The sequence below is a fragment of the Tauraco erythrolophus genome, chromosome Z, assembly GCF_009769465.1.
Source record: "Tauraco erythrolophus isolate bTauEry1 chromosome Z, bTauEry1.pri, whole genome shotgun sequence".
Classification (NCBI taxonomy): domain Eukaryota; kingdom Metazoa; phylum Chordata; class Aves; order Musophagiformes; family Musophagidae; genus Tauraco; species Tauraco erythrolophus.
The window spans coordinates 51,918,341-51,939,433 of record NC_141496.1 but is presented as its reverse complement, the minus strand read 5'-3'; the positions used below and the strand labels follow the sequence as shown (position 1 = coordinate 51,939,433).

Here is a 21,093-nt window from a genome sequence, read left to right as displayed (position 1 = left end):
ATCGAGTCTCAGAACTTAAAACCTCCAGAGGGGAACCAGAGCTACTCTCCAGGGTTTTTTGCATAAAAAAAGGGGAAGTATTGTGGTACCTGTATATCTCAATAGCAGAAAATACTGTTGCCACATTTCTCAACTTCCTTTAAAAGTAAAAATATTGCAGGCATTCTCACTCTTAAAAAAAAGTAAACATGATCTGCCAGCACTATTTCACAACCACAGATCTATCCAAGTTTTCTATTTCAGAACATTCAGGGTAATGGAAACAAAAAGTACCTTAATTATAGCAAGTTAGTGTTCTAGAATATTAATTATTGTAATAAAATACAGATAAATAGATCAGACAGAATGGTAATATGGGCACAAGGAAAATTATTCTTTCTTTGACAATTTATTATTGCTAGACTTCATCTCTTCTGACCTGCACAAATTGTATGTTCCTACATTTTGAGAGGACATTAAAAGAAAGTTTCTCCTTTACTTTTCTTCCACAGCGGATAAAGCTTATGCTTGAACAATAACAAGAAACAACTGGAATCAGTTCAAACAGTTTCTTGGGTGGCAAACAGAGAAAATAACAGCTTCTTATTACACTGAGCTATTCCTGCTCAATTTTAATAAATACTTTAATTAGGAAAAAAACTCCAAACATCTCAGCTACTGTATAAGGCTATTACACTCTTCCTGTTTTGTACAGTTTTATAGTATTTGGAAATCAATATGACTCAAGTAGCACACAAAGCACTGAAAATAGAAACACCCAATGGCTCAGCAGGATACAGCATCCTTGAACTTTCAAACAAGATTTATAAGAATAATTCCTATAAAATATGGCACTTCCATCTAAACTATAACTTTTGTAGAGTTTCCAGAAAACTTTTATAATTACCATTATAAAATGGCATTAGTGGAAGCAGTATGCCACTTGGTCAGCACAATGGGCACAATTCTAGAAAAAAATTACATATAATGGTGTCTGCTGAATCTCATCTCTTACAAAGTTTACCGCCCCTTTCTAAGTCACACAAGCCACACTGATAAAAATGCAAAATTTCTCATCAAAATGTAATTCATTAAGGATATGCTGACTATTTTTCTCACTCCCTTGTTCTTTCATCCAATTTGGGGAAATTTTTCTGCTCCCAAAGTACTTCTCTTTTACTTGCATGACACCGTCTTCCTAAGGTACAAGTGAAGTTGCCTATTTACAGCCATCTCTACTGTCCTGTCTACATTTCTATATCGTTCAGTCTTCTGTGATCCCAGGAGATTGGATGAATCCATTCCTGCATGACAGTCATAATCTAAAATTCACCTTTATTAAAAAGCTGTGAAAAAGGATTTGATTCGTCTGTTATTCCATTACAGCAGTCCACAGCACCACGTGGCTCGGAGGAAGATGAAAATCCCAGTGCCTGAGTTTATGCACTGGAGGCTTGGGAGTTGCTGAGTGGGCAAGGAAGAGCAAGGAATTGTACAGAGGGGGACATTCAGGCTTGCTGAGGCAGGAACAGTATGGTACTTATGAAATACTGCCCCTCGTGTTTTATCCATGAACTGAGACTTCTTCCCAGGCAGCAGGATTTCAGCCGAAGGCTGCTGCCATCGCCCACGCACCTCTCCAGCTGCTCAGGAGAATCGCAAAGGGGATTCCAGAGGAATTCAGGCTGAACAGAAGCAAATATTTCTCATTTGGGCAGGGGATACTTTTAGCAGGAGTTCTTGGCTCTCCTCCATTTTCATTTTGTCCATAACAGTACTTACGGCCCTTCTCATAAAACATCCTTAGAAATGCAGTCAGTATCCAGGGAAAAGTTACATGACAACAGACACCAATCATTTACACAATTCCTTCCATGCAGGTGAACTTCTTTGGATTTGCAACCAGTTATATCTTTGTCTTCAGAACCAAAGAGGTATCTTTTTCAAGAACAAGTAGCAATAGTACTTCATCTACTCAGTCTGCTTCAGCTTCTTAGTTCTGCCTTGTAGCCTCCGTTCAGATTTAAATAAAACAAAGTATCTAATGAGAATCATAAGATCTACAACATGCTGAAGAGCAAAGTGAAAGCCAATTTAACTGTTAGAAATTAGGAAAAAAGTGAGCTTGATTAGTATGGATATTAAAGAAAGGCTTTATTTCTCTGAACATAAGAGCTTGATAAAAGTAAGGTAAATTTATGTTATCCAACAATTCAGCTTTTAATGTTTAGTATCATTTAAACATACAAAATGCTAAGAATAAAGAATACAAAGGAATACTAAGAACAAAAAAAAAAAAAACCAAACATTTAGAGGACATTGATTGTATAAAATTTTAAACCTAAAATAATTCAGAAACTGGGCTATAGTTGTAGTCCACCTTCCCCTCAGCAAGACAATAAGGTACAGAGCTTGCGGTATCGATATGACCATGGCAAATCTAAACCACAGCTTTTACATTTCTGCTTAAACATTCCTTAACCATTATGATATCGATGAAAGACATACGTGCTAACATGTCTTAATGTTTATCTTGTAAGACGAATTCTTGTAATAGCATTGTTCACAAACTGCACTTCTGTAAAATTGCCAGCCTCACGCGCTGCTTGTTTTTTCCCTAAGACCAAAAATAACTTCTTTTGTCTATTTTTCAAGGAAACAGCTTCAATCACATTTCAGTAAATTGCTTGTCTTGTTTAATTAGGCTGCTCTTCCAACATATTTAAAGTGGACTTTACATACTGATGTATTTATTACAGTAAAAGAGGTGGGGGAGAAGACATCTGATTGCACATTCATTCAGACGTTTCAGGAGAAAAACCTGAGTCTCTGTAGGGCTCGTGAGACAATGCAGTCTCACACACAACTGGAAATTTGTCAAGGGACATGTAACTCAAAGACAACTTTTTTCAAAACACAGCAAATACTTAGCATGCCTTCAGAAGATCATCTTGAAAAGTGCCAGAATGTGTATGGACTCAACAGAAGCAGTTTCAGTTGCAGCAATACTATTGTGTATCACGTACAGCTTTTGACACTCCCTCGCTTCTAACAGAACAGCTAGTAAACTACTTTTATCAAAGCATACATCTGTTCAATATTGCCATTTGGTTAGACTAACAATTTTGGCTGACCCTAAACTGCTTTGAAGCATACGCATTTAGCATTTAAGTCTCTCTTGCTTCCAGGTATAAAAGCAGTATTACCATTCTAAGTACCAATAAGAGTACCAAAAAAATCCAACAACAAAAAAAACCAAACAAACAAAAAACTCCACCCTAGAAAACACAATATATTCATTATTCACAATGAACTATTCATTCATCAATAATATTCATTATCCTAATTACTACATGGAGGTGATCAATAGATTAATTTTTGTCGGTTTAAGAAAACATAAAATATGAACATAAATCCCCACGCACTTTTGAGGTAGATGCAATACCTTTTATCTTCTGATCCTGGTTGCTCCATCCAACAGAGTATACAAATTCAATCACTTTTAAATACCCAAGTAGTCCCATGCAAGACAACAGAGGTATCACAGATGCAAAGTTAAGCACACGTAAATCGTCTGTTGGACTTGAGCTCCCACACACTAACATGTAAGATAAAAACAACAAAACCTTACTGAAGAGTTCAGGATTTGAATGGCAAGAGCTTGACATTTCTTTAAGATGGATCAGGAAAACAATCAAAATATTTGAGAATTTGTATGGCAATCAAAGGAGGAAAACATCTTTCACACTGTTGAGTGAACACTGACACTGTTGAGTGAATAACTTTCTTGAAGAAGGACAGAAACAAAAACTTGAAAAATTAATAAACTGATAACAATTATTAAGTATGGTTCTTAATGGATTCAAGTATATTTGCAGGGGGTGGGGGATAATATCAGGCTTGGTCAAGACAAGCTGAGAGCACCTGAGGAGCCGCAGGAAGGAATTCCAGATACTCCAGCCAGTGAGTCAGCTTCATTGGGGGCCTAAATTAAACACCTCTATGCAAAGACACGTAGCATGGGAAATAAACAAGAAGAGTTAAAGATGTGCACATGTCTGCAGGGTTATGATCTTATTGGCATCATGGAGAGGTGGTGGGATGAATCCTATGACTGGAATGTTGGAATGGAAGGATACAGGCTCTTTAGGAAGGACAGGCAGGGGAGAAGAAGAGGACGTGTCGCCCTCTATGTCAGTGACCATCTGGAGTGCATGGAGAAATGCCTGGGGATGGATGAGGAGCCGACTAAGAACTTACGGGCCAGGATTAAAGGGAGGGCAGGGACAGGTGACATTGTAGTGGGGGTTTGCTACAGACCACCTGACCAGGAAGACCATGCGGATGAGGCCCTCTACAAACAGATAGGAGCAGCTTCATGTTCACAAGCCCTGGTCCTCATGGGGCACTTCAACCATCCTGATACCTGTTGAAGGGGTAACACAGCAGGGCATAGGCAATCCAGGAGGTTCCCAGAATACACTGATGATAGCTTCCCTCTCCAAGCGACAGAGCAACGAATGAGGAGAGGTGCTTTGCTGGACCTTGTTCTCATCAACAGGAGGGACTGGTGCGGAATGTGGAGTTCAAGGGCAGCCCTGGCTACAGTGACCATGAAATGGTGGAGTTCAAGATCCTCAGGGCAGCAAAGAAGGTGCTCAGCAAGCTCACTACCCTGGATTTCAGGAGAGCAGACTTTGGCCTCTTCAGGGATCTGCTTGGTAGAGTACGATGGAATGAAGCCCTGGAGAGAAGAGGGGCCTAAGACAGCTGCTTAATATTCAAGGATCACCTCCTCCCAGCCCAGTAGCGGTGCATCCCAACAAAGAGGAAGTCAGGCAGAAATACCAGGAGGTCTGCATGGATGAACAAGGAGCTCCTGGACCAACTCAAACAAAAAAACAAAGCCTACAGAGGGTGGAAGCAAGGGCAGGTAGCCTAGGAGGAATACAGAAAAATTCTCAGAGCAGACAGTGATCAGGTTAAGAAACCTAAACCCCTGATAGAATTAAATCTGGCCAGGGATGTGAAGGGCAATAGAAAAGCTCCTATAGATATGTCAGTTATAGAAGGAGAACTAGGGAAAATGTGGGCCCACTCCAGAAAGAAACAGGAGACCTGGGTACCCAGGATATGGAGAAGGCTGAGGTACTCAATGACTTTTTTGCTTCAGTCTTCACCGGCAAGTGGTCTATGCATACTGCCCAACTGACAAAAAGCAAAGGCAGGGACTGGGAGAATGAAGAACCACCACTGCAGGAGAAGATCAGGATTTAAACCATCTAAGGAACCTGAAGGTGCAGAAGTCCATGCAATCTGATGAGATGCATCTGCGGGTCCTGAGGGAACTGGCAGACGAAGTTGCTACACTATAAAGAATAAGGAATCGATTAGATGGTTGCACTCAGAGAGTTGCAGTCAATGGCTCCATGTCCAAGGGGAGACCAGTGATGAGTGGTGTTCTTCAGCGGTCGGTATTGAGGCTGGTGCTGTTTAACATCTTTGTCAGTGACATGGACAGTGGGATTGAGTTCACTCTCAGCAAGTTTACTGATGACATCAAGCTGTGTGGTGTTGTGGACACACTGGAGGGAAGAGATGCCATCCAGAGGGACCTTGACGGGCTTGAGGTGGGTCCCTGCAAACCTCATAAAGTTCAACAAGGCCAAGGGCAAGGTCCTGTCCACGGGCCTGGGCAATTCCAAGCACAAATACAGACTGGGTGGAGAATGGATTGAGAGCATCCCTCAGTAGAAGTTCTTGGGGGACTGGTTGATGAGAAGCTCAACATGAGCCAGCAATGTATGCTCGCAGCCCAGAAAGCCAACTATATCCTGGGCTGCATCCAAAGAACCGTGGCCAGCAGGTCGACGGATGTGATTCTGCCCCTCTACTCTGCTCTTGTGAGACCCCACCTGCAGTACTGCATCCAACTCTGGGGTCCCCAACATAAAAAGGATAAGGACTTCTTGGAGTGGGTCCAGAGGAGGGCCACCGAGATGATCCAAGAGCTGGAGCACTTCTTCTATGGAGACAGGCTGAGAGAGTTGGGGTTGTTCAGCCTGGGGAAGAGAAGGCTCCAGGAAGACCATCTAGGAGCCTTCCAGTACCTAAAGGGGGTCTACAAGAAAGGTGGACAGAGACTTTTTACAAGAGCATGGAGTGATAGGACAAAGGGTAATGGTTTTAAACTGAAAGAGGGGAGATTAGATTAAATCTAAGGAAGAAAATCTTCCCTCAAGGGTGGTGAAACACTGGAACAGGTCACCCAGAGAAGCTGTGGATGTCCTATCCCTGGAGGTGTTCAAGGCCAGGTTGGATGGAGCTTTGAGCAACGTGATCTAGTGGAAGGTGTCTCTGCCTATGGCAGGGGGGGCTGGAACTAGACGATCTTTGAGCTCCCTTCCAATCCAAATCATTCCATTATTCTATGACTGTGTGCCTGTGTGCACACACTTTTGTGGTCCAGGTAAGACTGAGGTATATATGACTTGTCTTTCTTATATGGACTCTTTCTGTCAGGACAAGAGCAGGAACCCAGCTATTAAACAGTTGTAACAGTTTGCAAGCCACAGCACTGGGTACTGGTAAGACCTCATGAGAACTGCTACACGGAAGTCCGGTGATCCGTTTGCAAGAAATATGATTCAAGTTGGCACAAGAACAGGAAAAGGATGCTAGGAATTTCAGGGAATGGAAAGCTTATTTATATCAGCAATAAAACTAGCTTGGCTTACACAAGGATTGCAATACAATGACAATTAGGGAATAAGATTGCTCTTTAAATGTCAGAGGAAGTGTCATAAAAAACTCTTAGGAAGAAAGAGAACACTTAAACACAAGAAAAGATGAAAGCAGACTTTGAAAAGAGACCGAATATTAGAAGACGCATTGTCCTTAAAAGCATAGATTCTGGTCAAACATCTGGTAGCCACAGCAAAGGTAAACCACCTAACTATAGTAAAGATGCATATAACTGTATCACCCAGCTAGGAGATGTCTTTCAGTTTCATTCTACACCTATTTGCTCTTCCCTTAGGTGACACTTTATTTTCAACATGCCAAAGTGCATCAAATAATTAGTATAAACATTCAAATATGCAGCCATAAAAGTTGCAGCAGTAAATTGATTAAATACCATGGCCTTAGTTCCTACAGTTTATTATTCTGCTATGAAAACAATTAAATGCTATGCCACTGCTCCGAATATGAGAAGAAAATAATCTATTTCAATATATGATTTAGCAACTCTGATTACTAAATCAGAATAACATTAAAAAAAAAAAAATAGCAGGTACTGAATAACTCGGGGCAGGAGGGAAGAAATCTGCCTTTGGTAATGAATTTTAAAAAGTGTGTGGCTTTTTAAAATAGGAAAAGGTTAGAGGACTCTACTAAGCAATCCCTAAAATATACCCAAAGGTTTTGAGATTATTTCCCTTTCAGACTAGGTTCTGGAAAATACACCCATTAGCAATGAGAAGTGTTACTCCAGCATCTGAACTATTTTAGATCTAATGAATCAGCAGGAGTAATACATACGGTGTTGATACACCAGCCAACTCTTCTCCTCTGGGAATGGCATAGTTCATACAAAAAGCTGAACAACTCCTTAAATATCCACTGTTGAGTAAAACTTTCAGAACTTAAAAATAAGGTATTGTTCAAAATGGAAAGGCTTCACAAAATGAAACCACAAGCGTAGCAGCTGTCATAATAGAAACCCATATGAAATCTCTTTGCTGTCAGTTTATGTGAGGAAATACAAACTTTCAAGGCCAAGATTTGGATAATAACCTTGTGGACCCTCTTAGGCATTCCCCTCTCTCCAATTCCTGTGTGTATTTCCCTGCTCTGTAACCAAGGTATTACTCTTTTTCTTGCATTTGTGCACACAGTGGCTGGTAACACAAATAATTTCCATAAACTCGGAATTTCAGTTGTCACCTGAATCATTCCGTTATTGGAATCATCATACATGTTCTGAATTTGTAATACTCAGCAACTCCTAAATTAGAGCGTGTTCCAACTTGCTTTTGAAAGAGGTGAAAAATCTTTGCAACACAATTACTAGCAAACAACTACAACGCATGCAGCTTTTCTACTTCACATGTATTTATTAGTAGTATTTAACCTAGATGCTGCCACTGGAAGAGATGGGACTGTGACAGCAATTACAGCAGATGAGAGCAAATATTCCTGCTTGCCAGCAGAAGTCAACTCACCGGGCAGCAGCAGCATTCAGCTGGCTGGCCTTGGCAAGGGACACAGCGAGGTCATCGTAGCTTCACTGCCTGAAGCAACCAACTGTCCCAGGCAGCGGCACCAGCTGAGAGCCTCTCCCGAGGCAGAAAGCTGTGCACTACAGACTCAATACAAGACACACCATCTTTTCAGAAATAGTAATGGGAAGCTCTTCTGAGAGTAGAATAGCAGGTTAAGATCTGACAATGAACTCGAGTTGAAAGAGTGCAATTAAGGACAACGCTGTTCTTCACATAAATGATTTTGATGACAAACAGGCAGAATAAAAAGAACCATGGAAAACGGAAAAGAAAAAAACAAAACAAAATAAAACAGAGAAAAGCATTGCTTATCCCAAAAGTGAAAATTCCAGCCTGCTTCAGAATTAGCCCACCCTGCTGAACAAGACAGATCCATAAATATTCTCCATTAAACACACTTATGTAAAGAAAGATAGTATTTCTCTTCCACTTTGTAGGGAAAGCGTTTAACTCCATCCTGATGGGATGTCATAGAATTATAGAATGGTTTGGGTTTGAACGGAACTTAAAGACCATCTAGTTCCAACCTCTCTGCCATGGGCAGGGACACCTTCCACTAGATCAGATTACTCGAACCCTCATCCAGTCTGGCCTTGAACACTTCCAGGGATGGGGCAGCCACAACTTCTCTGGGTCCAACAGCAATGTGTCACTAAAGAGAGCAAAGGATTAAAAAGACAAAGATCTGATTTTTAAAACAGGTACTGCTTTCAGAGAGATAGACTAGTGATACTCCACTCTCCAAATTGAAAATGCAGAGTAGTACCATGAGGAGGAGTCTGTTCACCATTGGTTTAAATATGTTCCATATAATCTATTGGACAAGAGTGTTTTCATAGCTTTTAATGAAAGAGCATGAAGATTGAAGAGAAAAACACCTCTTAGCAACCTCCAGAAAACAAAATGCACCTTTCAGGGCATACGAAAAGTTCAGATCCTGTCAGCTGATATTATTGATAAATCGTGAGTTATAAACCAGCATAGCTAGAGATGTTATAGAAAAGAAGCTGCATTCAGTCTGGAATTTCAGAACACATCTGAAACTAAAAGTGTGCCAGAGGCATATGTCAGTCTGTTTGCTTGCTTTATATTTAATTAATTAATTTTCTTATTTTAAATCAGTTTTGCATGTGGCTAAAAGCTTGCGGGGGGAGCAGGGAATCTCCTGTAACAGAATTTACTTTTGCAATAAACATCATGTTGCTTCTTAACACAATTTTATTCTCATAAGAATAACAATGCCATTGTTTCCTTATCCTCCCCTAAACACTAGTCTCTAAAGTGATTATAGCTAGATAACATGCTTTAAAGGAAAGAAAATTCATAGAGTTTGTAAGAGGGAAACAAAAATAAGGCTACTTGGGTGTTCAGTAAAAGGCCTGCATTCGGAGACCTTTTTCATGTAAAAAAATAAGCAAATTTACGTCCTCACACAATTTTATGCTTGTGGCCACAAAGCCAAAGAGCTAAATATTAGAGGGTGTACTAACTTATTATGAGTTTAATGGAAACTCCAAACACAATTACATTTCACTTTTATCCAGACTAAGTTAACCGCTACTTACCATTGTGCCCTATTCACCCAGACTGGGTTCTAAAGCCATCTTTTTTTATCAGAAGCTTCTGATGAGGACCCAGACAATAATACTTGCACTGTGTGCTGGTTTTGACTGGGGTAGAGTTAATTTTCTTCACAGTAGCTAGTATGGGGCTATGTTTTGGATTTGTGCTGGAAACAGTGTTGATAACACAGGGATGCTTTCGTTACTGCTGAGCAGTGCTCACAGAGAGTCATGGCCGTTTCTGCCTCTCACCCCACCCCACCAGCGGGTAGGCTGGGGGTACACAAGAAGTTGGGAGTGGACACAGCTGGGAGAGCTGACCTCAAATGACCAAAGGGATATTCCACACCATATGATGTCACGCTCAGCATATAAAGCTGGGGGAGGAAGAAGGAATGAAGGGACGTTCAGAGTAATGGCCTTTGTCTTCCCAAGTAACTGTTACGCATGACAGATCCCTGCTTTCCTGCAGATGGCAGAACACCTGCCTGACATGGGAAGTGGTGAAGGAATTCCTTGTTTTGCTTTGCATGTATGCGTGGCTTTTGCTTTACCTATTAAACTGTCTTTATCTCAACCACGAGTTTTCTCACTTTCACCCTTCCAACTCTCTCCCCCACCCCACTCTGGGGGAGTGCGCGAGCAGCTGAGTGGTGCTTAGTTGCCGGCTCGGGTTAAACCACGACACACTGACATATCCAGCCACTTGGCTAGTACAGATGTGAGTGGCTAAAAATGACATATGCCTTGTAGCCACTGTTTCCTGAGTATCAGTCCTCTGTGCAATAGAGTCTTGGAATGTTAACACAATGATGCGCAGAAGGAAAGTCAAGTGCATACCACTTCTACTGGGGCTAACAAATCTGTATCACTGCTTTTACTTTAGAGTTATATTACATTTGAAGTGCAATCCAGACAAGATACCTACACCAGCAATTTTCACCCTCCTTGTTTTTTCCCCTCTCTCATGCAGTATCCATATAACACACAAACATTTCATCACTTTTATTTTTCCAAGGTTCCTGCCACAAAGGATCATTCATTCACAGTAGATGAAATCTGCACAACATGCAGAAAATACCAGATGCTCTGGAAACTGTTGAAGTAGCTCTGCTTATTATTTTTAAAGACGATTTCTTATAAGTATGGTAGATTTACATGTAGATGTATTAATTCCTTTTAATATGTTTATTTGGGAAATATGATGTGAAATAGAATCCAAGGAATAGACTCAAATGCTTCTAGGGAAAAAAAAAAAAAGCTGCATACTCCTCCATAAGCTCAAGACTAAAAAGCCATTCTTGTTCCCATAAAACGAACGAAGAATCCTCTGATCCTCCTAAGCCGGTTTTTGTTCTTTTCAGAGACTTTCCAATGGAAAGATTTGCATTATGGCACTCTTTCCTGAAACTCTTTTTTTATTTTCTCCTTGGAGAAAAAAAACAAGTCTTAGAATTTTTTTGTCTATAGAAGAGTGACCTCTGCAGTCAGTCTCCGCAAAGCTCTTTATGCTCTTCTTTCATCTCCTCTTTTTCAGTGCCACAGATTTGGAGAGATGGAGGTGAGGGGGGATGGGGAAGAGAGGAAACAGGAAGAAAAACAAAGAAAACTACCAACCTCTCAGAACTCTGATATCAAGCATTTCAAATGCAGATAAGTTTCCCTCTTCCCTTTCTTTGCTGCAGGATGAAAAATGGTTCCAGATTTTGAGGAAACAAAAAATAAAACCATCACCAACAAAGGAACCATGCCACCATACCCTCTTCTGCACTACTGAAAGAAATTTAATCCTGAAATGTGCACTCAGGAGGTGACCCCTCTGATCTGTAGAAAAGGATTCTGAACCTACTGGAGACCACAAGTTGAATTAACAGTGGGATGATGCTGCCCTCTCTAGAGCATTAACAGGAGTGTAGTATCCAAGACACGGAGGTTTTTTTGCTTTGAGGTTTTTTTGGGTAGAAGTGAAACATTAGCTGTGTCCGTTACTTCACATACAGACAAACTAAAAGAGTTCAGGCAAAAGCAGCGGTATGAAATAACATTCAGAGAATGTGATTTACTAAAAAAAAAAGAAAAAAAACCAGTTTGTTCAGAACAAAAGAGATGATCAAGGGCATACACTTCACATCTTGATATATTCAGAAGACAGTTCTAAAAGAGATCTGTACTCCATGGCCACTTCACATGATAAGAGCTAGTAAATGGACCAATTTGCAGTAAGGAAGATTTAGTGTCAATATCTATACAGCCGGAAATATTTCCTTTCCAGCTATATGGATAATTCACCCCAGTAGAAAGTATATAAAAAACCTAAAGAATCTCTGCCACTGGGAAATAATAAAGAACAGTTAAGAAATATCTCCTGGGGAAGGCTAAAGTACCATGCACCTTTGCTTCAGTTTCCTTTTGCTTTCCAGCCTGTCACTTACACTGTAAGTTCGAAAGGACAAACACAGGTAGTGAGACCAGAGACTCCTTCCTACTCGCCACCTTCTCTATTTGCATTGAGAGCAGTGTGAGATCATAGGGTATCACAGCCAACTTCCAGCACCACTGGGACAGCTAGCGTAGGTATTTTTACACCAGCCCTAAGCCTCTACCTTGCTGCCTGTAGGATCTCTGCAGCACTTCAGACCAGCCCACTACATGTTGCACCCAAAATGCCTGCAGCCACCTATAGCTGTGTCTAGAGAAACAATCATCAGAAGACTTTCTGCAGTTACACAGAATAAATAAAAATCCAGCAATACTGAGCAAAATCCCCATTCTTCCTCACACTTTTCCATCTAAGCAGGTAATACAATAAGCCATCACAGAGTCACAGCGTGGGTGAAGACAGAAGGGACCTCTGGAGATTGTATAGTCCAACTGCCCTGCTCAAAGCTTCTCTCTTCCACCTGTCTAAAATGGATTGATCGGAGTGTTCAACAAGCTCAGTCACTCCCAGCCTTCTTAAAATGAAGGCCTGGACCTGCCATCAAGGAGCAGCAAACAAGAGTTTGCTGAATAAATGAAGGATTTTGTTAATAAATTAGAAATTATTTATTAACATGCCCTATGAAGAAAGAGTCATTATGAGAAATTTCTCCCTCGGCCCCAAATTAATATTTATTTTCACATATATCATAATCTCAGGTTGCATGTGATTAAATGAATGACTAGTAGCTAAAAGAAAAAAACTAAACATATTGTCATGATTATGTAGTGAAAGAAAAAACTGAACAATATCTTCTATTTATGCTCCAATAAAATGCAGTAAAAAGCAGCACTAGAAACAGTCCTCTTCACAAACTCTTTTTCAACATCAAGATAAATTCAAAGCCATAATAACTATCTAAGCTTATGCAGCCCATTTTGCAAATACAGAAAGCTGCAATGCATGAGATGATCATAAAATAAGTGTTAATTATGCATTTGTGCAAGATCACGTTTACCATACATGCTACATAAGCCACCACAGTTAGTATAAAGAAAAAAAATCCTAAAGGCTTTCCTACTTGTACAGAGTGAAAGCAGAGAAGCTGCCTTGTACTTCCAATATTTCTTGTCCAGACATTGTCCTGTTTTTCTGATACACAACATCTTGTCTTAAACAAAGGAGTGTCCTCCTGGAGAGGAAAATCTTAATTTTGAAAGAACAGGTTACAAAGGAATAACGAACAAAGTCTAAACTTAATGTTTAGCTACTCAGGACAAAGGTATTGCAAACACAATGGACTGCATCAGTTGGAATGTAGAGACCAAACACATAGCATGGATTTCTATAAAATCACCATACAAATTGTATTGTGGCGAAGTTGCCTCTTCATTCACTCAGCTTCTATTTTCACTCTCCTGTAATACTCTGCTACCTAGGGACATCCCCTTAAATTTTCTTCTCTCCTACAACGTATCTTTGTATGTCCCATTATTTAGTCGTTGTCGTTGTGAGACTTTTAGGCTGAATTACCATCCAATTTATCCACTCTTTTGTAAGTGATTTGAATACCCAGACAGTGCCTCTAGACGTGCAAGAGATGTATGGTCACACCAATAAGACCACTGCAGTCAGGCATCAATCACTACAAGTTTCATTAGATATATAAGACAGTCTATTTCCTTGTTTGACAGTATAAACACGTATTGAATTTGGTTAGCCAACCTATATTCTGGGTATCTCTGTAAGTGAAATATAATTGCAAAATTATGATAAGTAATGTCATGCAATTCAAGTGTAAGTCCTGGTCTCAAATCAAAAAAAAAAGGCAGGGCAGCTGAAAGTGCCAATGTACAGATTATAAAGGTATCACTAATTTTGTTCCATTCAATATGTTATCTATAATTTATTTAGGTTTTCAAATCTGCAGGGAGAGACTTTCCCTGTTTTTTAAATCTACTCTTTTTCTAAAATAATATAACAAATGGTGTAGTCAAAACAAATATAGTGAAAAAGAAAAGTGAAGAGAACAAGAACGAAGATTAAATTATCTTAAAATGTGCAGAGAGATTTTTAGAGGAAGATGTCGCTTCAGCTACAAACTTTTTGTTATTTATTACTCCATAAAAGTCATAAAAATGAATGATGCAATAGTTACGAGATAAATAAATGAAAGGAAACTATATTTATAGGTATGTATCTATTAAGAAACGTTTTAATAATCAGGCAATATTTCATCACTTTCAACTTCAAATCTATTCTAGACTTGTACTTAAAATGCATGCTCCACAACTACCACATTAAAATCCCACATCTCACAAATCACAATGCAAACTAAAACCTCTTTCTACTAAGGCAATTTATAAAACCTGAGACTATTTAGTGCTTACCACTCTTTCTGTGTGAGCAAAAAAACCACAAAGTAAAAGATGTCACAATTAGATTTTTTTTTTTTAATCTGCCACTCTAAAAATAAAAGAAAAATAGAACATGATTGCAACTTAAAACTAGAAGTATTGGGCTTTAAAAAAAAAACAAAAACAAACAAACAAACAAAAAAAAAACAAAACCAACACACATTTGAAGTGGTAAAAACAATATGTAAATATTTCTGAAACTTTTTGTGAAGCTCTTTAGAAGTGCCATGAATTTAGTCACTAGCTACAAAGCATGAAATCTCAGCAGAATGTGATGCATTGTCCCAAACAAGTAACATCCTCTCTCTCGAAACTGCGTATTTGGTCAAATTACACTAAACCTTAGAGAAATATCCAGTAAGTTCTTCCAGAAAGCTTTTTCCTTGTGATGTACAGAAGGTTTGATTAAGTAACAGTTACAGAGCAGGATGCTTGCTGGCGTTTGTACTGAGAACAGAGAATGTTGATGTCATTTTTCATATTTCCCTACCTTTCACCTCAGGGTTTCGTGGTTCTATAAACATATTTATTATCTAGATATGATGTTCACTGTTAGCTTGCATATTTTATTTTATGGGTAAATTTTGAGAAAGGTGTAAACAAAAAAGAACATCTTTAAAAGGACAGTTTTCAGAAAGACAGAGTTGTGCTTAAAATTCTGAATTTATATTTTGAGAGAGAGAGAGGGAGAGAAGGTAGCTCAATTTTCAAAAGTTCTGAGTAACCAGTTAGTGCCATCTATACAAATAAAATTCTTATAGTAGATGTATTCAGATATTAACTAACACAAAAATAGTCAGAGTGGCATATACATAGACAACACTGTAAACTCAAGAGGAATGGACCAGTGCATAACACAGTTTCTTTCTAACTAAGTTTAATCTCTTACATACAACTTAAAACAAACTTCCAAGGTATTAGTAATTTGTTTACAATTACTTCAGACCTACTGACTTTTGAAATAAATAGATCACTTTGCTGTAATACTATATACCATACATTAAAGCAACCTAAACCTCACGTCTCTATATACTCCGCACGACTTAATCCAATCCCAATTTTCACAAGAACACACATGGAATTTATTTTATTTCTTTCTTTAAAGAGAGTTTTGGCAACATTGTCAAAAAGAATAACAATACCTGGGCAAAAACTTTGCATACAGGTGTCTGCCTCAGGCTTTGCTTTTAAATTTTATATAATTTTTGGCAAAAATTATTTAGCTTTTTCCAAGAATTCTCAAGTCACATTTCAATTTCTTTGTCATGAGACTGCTATTTCTCTTCCTGCTACCTTTTGCCTCACTCACTATACAGCTTCTACAATAAAAGAGAGAAATACTATGAAAAACCAGCACATCATCCTGTAGTCAAATAATGTCGGATGACGATAGTTATAAGCAGACACATCCTCTAACTTCTATGCTTGAATCTGTAGCCTTAAGCTCAATAATGCTATAGAAGTAATTAATTCAGGACCATTTATTAAACATGCATCAATTCTACGGACTGCTCCCCCATCACTCCACAATTAGCTATTCATTGAAATGACAGCTGAATCTTCCTTCTTACAACAGCGGCACTTCAGACAAGTGCACTGACTCTCAAGGTTGAGCATCTACGGTGAAAAAACTGCAGTCATTGCTACCTGTAGCAGTTCCTCCTATATGTGCATCTTGCATGTGGCATTTTACTTTCTCCTTTGTCTTGCTGACATTTATAAAAGATCAAATTAGCATGGTGAAAAAGTAGCTTGAGTTTCATAAGTGATTTTGCCCCAGCATACTGTCTGGTTCCTATTCGTTTCCAAATAATGATGAATCTGGATTATAAAGACTAACTTTTACTTCTTTTGTATTTTTATTGGGGGTGAGGGGAAGGCAATAAAGAAATTCAATACTGCAAAACAAAAACTCTGTTTTTTCTGAGCTGAAAAACTGATGGTAGCAGGGAAGCCTACACATCACCGACCAGCTTACTGAAACATTTGCTAACATGCTTTAATAAACACAAATAATGCTGTTACAAATACCACAGATGAGACCAAAAAATATAGGGCAGATCAGTTCACATTTATTCATTCAAAATGGTAAGTCTCCTTCACCTTTTGGCCAGTCACATTTTCTGTTGATAAGCCGTTTATTATTCTTGAACTTAGATTCTGTTTTGACTCTAAAGGTACATATCTGGAGATGCAATTAACAACAAAAAGTTGCTGCTGCTCTCCAAACAATAATTTATCAATATTTTTATACTGATAAGTTTAAGAAAAAAAAGGAAACAAAAATAATTGATAGTCAAAAAAATTGTTTCTCTTCTTCCAATGTCACATACAGGCAACGCATAAATATATGTCTTATTCATGAATAACACAGAGACAACTTTTAAAATTTGGAAGTAGTTTTTAAACTCTTGAAACTTTAAAGAAAATCTTTCAGATACATTTTTTTAAAGGAATACTTCAATAAAAGACAATAGCAAGGAAAAAAATAAGACTGGAACAGTACTTCTAGCTTCTGCAAATCATGGGTAAGAAGACATGAGCTTCTAATTGCTGCATGAAAAAACATCACATCAGCCTAATCTGGCTAAGGATAACTCAGGCCTCAAGTAACTAACACATGAACTTTCAAATTAGTAAACTAAAATACAACCTTAAAAAGTAGGTACTTCTCTGCAATCAAACTAGGAGCTCTTTTCAGCTATGCCAAGCAATGAACTCAATTAAAATAAGTAGTTGCATCTGATTCCGTGACAGAAAGATGAAATTACATCACTGCTAGTAGCAGCAACCGAATGGCAGACAGTAATCATGACACAAACTTTGCAGTACATTGCAGGATCAGCAAGTAACACATAACTAGATTAACTTCAATAATTTAGTGAGCAACTTGGAAGCTAGTCTTTTTTTTCCGTCTACATTTACAAGGAGGATGTTTATACAGGAATGTTTAACAGTGTCTACAAGTACCAAGTGTTTAAATATCTAAAGTACTAATGAATACTTGAACCATATGGTCAGCCCAGAATGCATACACAAAGTATACCTATAATACTTTTCTAAAAATGAATACACTGCTGTTAGACTGATTATTAACTCTTTCGTACAAGTGGAGACTTTTATCTGCATATTTGATTTACAGTAAAGTAGATTAACTCAAAAATATACAAACCTACAATGATGACCTATTGGTAAGTTTCCTAACTTTAAATGCTATATTTCAGCAATTTGACTGAAATGTATTTCTCTTTACCAAATGTTTATGTGAAGAATATACTACATATGAACTATAATGATTGGAAAATAAGACCAAGAACAATACTGATCTCCGGACCTGTCAAATGAGTAATAAAAATGTAAGTAGGATAGAAGGAAGAGAGTAGTGAAGGATAGAAGGACAGAAGCCAGAGAGTAGTGGTCAATGGGACAGAGTCCAGTTGGAGGCCTGTATCCAGTGGAGTCCCTCAAGGGTCGGTACTGGGACCAGTATTGTTCAACATATTCATCGACGACTTGGATGAGGGAATAGAGTGCACGGTCAGCAAGTTTGCTGATGACACTAAACTGGGAGGAGTGGCTGACACACCCGAAGGCTGTGCTGCCAGTCAGAGAGACCTGGACAGGCTGGAGAGTTGGGCGGGGAGAAATTTAATGAAATACAACAAGGGCAAGCGTAGAGTCTGGCATCTGGGTAAGAACAACCCCATGTACCAGTACACGTTGGGGACTGAACTGCTGGGGAATAGCATGGGAGAAAGGGACCTGGGGGTCCTGGTGGACAGCAGGATGACAATGAGCCAGCAATGTGCCCTTGTGGCCAAGAAGGCCAATGGCATCCTGGGGTGTATTAGAAGGGCTGTGGTTAGTAGGTCAAGAGAGGTTCTCCTCCCCCTCTATTCTGCCCTGGTGAGGTCGCATCTAGAATATTGTGTCCAGTTCTGGGCCCCTCAGTTCAAGAAGGACAAGGAACTGCTGGAGAGAGACCAGCACAGGGCCACAAAGATGATGAAGGGAGTGGAGCATCTCCCTTATGAGGAAAGGCCGAGGGAGCTGGGTCTCTTTAGCTTGGAGAAGAGGAGACTGAGGGGGGACCTCATTAATGTTTATAAATATGTAAAGGGTGACTGTCATGAGGATGGAGCCAGGCTCTTCTCAGTGGCATCCAATGATAGGACAAGGGGAAATGGATATAAGCTGGAACATAGGAGGTTCCACTTAAACATAAGGAACAACTTCTTCCCAGTAAGGGTAACAGAACACTGGAACAGGCTGCCCAGAGAGGTTGTGGAGTCTCCTTCTCTGGAGATGTTCAAAACCCGCCTGGCCGCATTCTTGTGTGATCTGATCTAGGTGGTCCTGCTCCGGCAGGGGGACTGGACTAGATGATCCTTTGAGGTCCCTTCCAATCCCTAATATATGTGATTCTGTGTAAGTACACACTGTACAGATCTTTTTGGTGAATTTTATGAACAGTTATGATGGTCAATATTTCAAATGCTATGCTCTGCTATCTGTCTAGGATTATACAGAAACTCAAGTAAATCTTCCCTAGCTACATGGAGAGTGATAGCACTTAAGTTTTCGGACCATGCTTTCATCTCACAGAAAGACACAACTGGCCTCCTCTTCTGAGTTACAACAGTATAAATTTCCCACAACAGTAACTCTAGGAAGTCAGTTGTGTTCTATAATCTCAAGCTTTCAGGGGAATCAAAATACCTCTCACGTTTCTTAAATGTCCAAACTAACCCCCTGAACTTTGCAAGATACCCATTGTGCTGGGTTGTTCCAAAGTACATGGGGTTTGACTAAAAGTAAATCTTGCAGTTCTGTCACATCCATTTCCTTCCCACTCATGAGATTCCCTTATCCTCTATGCACCCATGTCTTTTCCTCCTGAGCTCTCTTACTTTAATTTCCTTTTTCTTCATTACTCATGATTCTCCTGAGTTTCGTTTTATGATCTAGCTGTAACTTATCAGGACTCAAGTTGCTACTGTATTAAAAAGGGATATACAGTCCCTTCTGTTTTCTTGCAAACAGTGGCAGTTACCAAATGGGATGAACTGAGCTCTCACTGGTCACATATCTTTAAATAATAATAATAAAAAATAATTGCCTTCAAGCGCATCACAACAAAAAAGAAAACAATATCTTAAAAATAATGTAAGAAACCTTCAGGTGATTAGGCCTAATGTAATTATTGGCTTTTCAGGTGGGGAAAAAAAAAAAAAAAACGAAAACACAGACAGAAACAGAGAGAGAGATCAAGTTTCGCAGCTGAAAAATCAATCCCAACCCATTTAGAGACAGCCCATTTATGCATGACTGTCAAATGCTTTGCACAAGTCCAGGTAGATGACGTCAGCTGCTCTTCCCTTATCCATCAATGCTGTAACCCTGTTGTAGAAGGCCACCAAATGTGTCAGGCACAATTTGCCCTTAGTGAAGCCATGTTGGCTGTCACAAATCACCTCCTTTTTTTCCATATGTCTCAGCATAGTTGTCAGGAGGACCTGCTCCATGATCTTGCCAGAACAGAGGTGAGACTGACTGGCCTGGTATCTTTGACAGTCTGAAACCTAGATATAAAAGGCTTAGATATGCCACTTCAAGAGGGTTATTAAGGTTCAGCATCTGCAAAAGTTTATAAAAATATTTTCAGCCCAAGTCATATTATAGTTCTGCATTTTTTCTATTAAATGAAATTTCAGGTTGAGTAGATTTCCAAATTAATCTATTAACATTCAATTCCAGTGGCTAAAACAAACTTGTCTGAAGATATGGTTGACCAGGCTCACTCCCTGCTACACTTGGGAGTATTTTCACAAAAGCAGGGTTACTGGTAGAGGTTAAATTGAGCTTGAATGCCCCAGAAGTTTGTTTGGCATCACTGTAATGCCTCCCACATTGTGCTCTGGGTCCTATCTTTCATGAGAAAATGTACCAATTCTCTTATCTTCTCCTTCTTTGGATTGCATTTCATAATTACTAATGCAGCACTGAAGCACCACAGCCTGCCCCAAATGAGTAGAAGAATTCTCAATACAGAGGTGCAGGGATACACAGCTACTTAAAGTCCCTCTGATGCCACAAGAAAACAGCGTATTTGCTTGAGGGAAGGGAGGAACATACGTAGACTGTATTTATATGCATAGCTTGGAGTGATACATACACCTTTTTTTTAGCAATTCTCTCTCAGAACTGTCTTGTTTTTAAAAACTTTCCTCTATCCCCCCAAGCTCCACAAAGACCTTAGGCTTACCATATTGCATTTGGACCCCTCTGACGGTATCAAGGTGAAAATACGTCTTTTTAAATACCTTTAGTTACTAAAAAATACAAAATCCTGCATTTTTTTTTGCAATACAGAGAATTCAAAATATTAATGAGGTTTATGTATAAATTTATCAACAGTTTATCTATTTCTC

At 39.2% G+C, this 21,093-nt stretch overlaps 1 protein-coding gene across 1 annotated transcript in view; it reads right to left on the bottom strand.

The window, feature by feature from the left end:
* Nucleotides 1-21,093, bottom strand: part of COMMD10 (COMM domain containing 10) — a 122,012-nt gene that overhangs the window by 35,559 nt on the left and 65,360 nt on the right. The window contains exon 8 of the mRNA XM_086629616.1: nt 995-1,008. Within this exon, the coding sequence (XP_086485742.1) occupies nt 995-1,008 (14 nt within the window). The remainder of the gene's footprint in view (nt 1-994; nt 1,009-21,093) is intronic.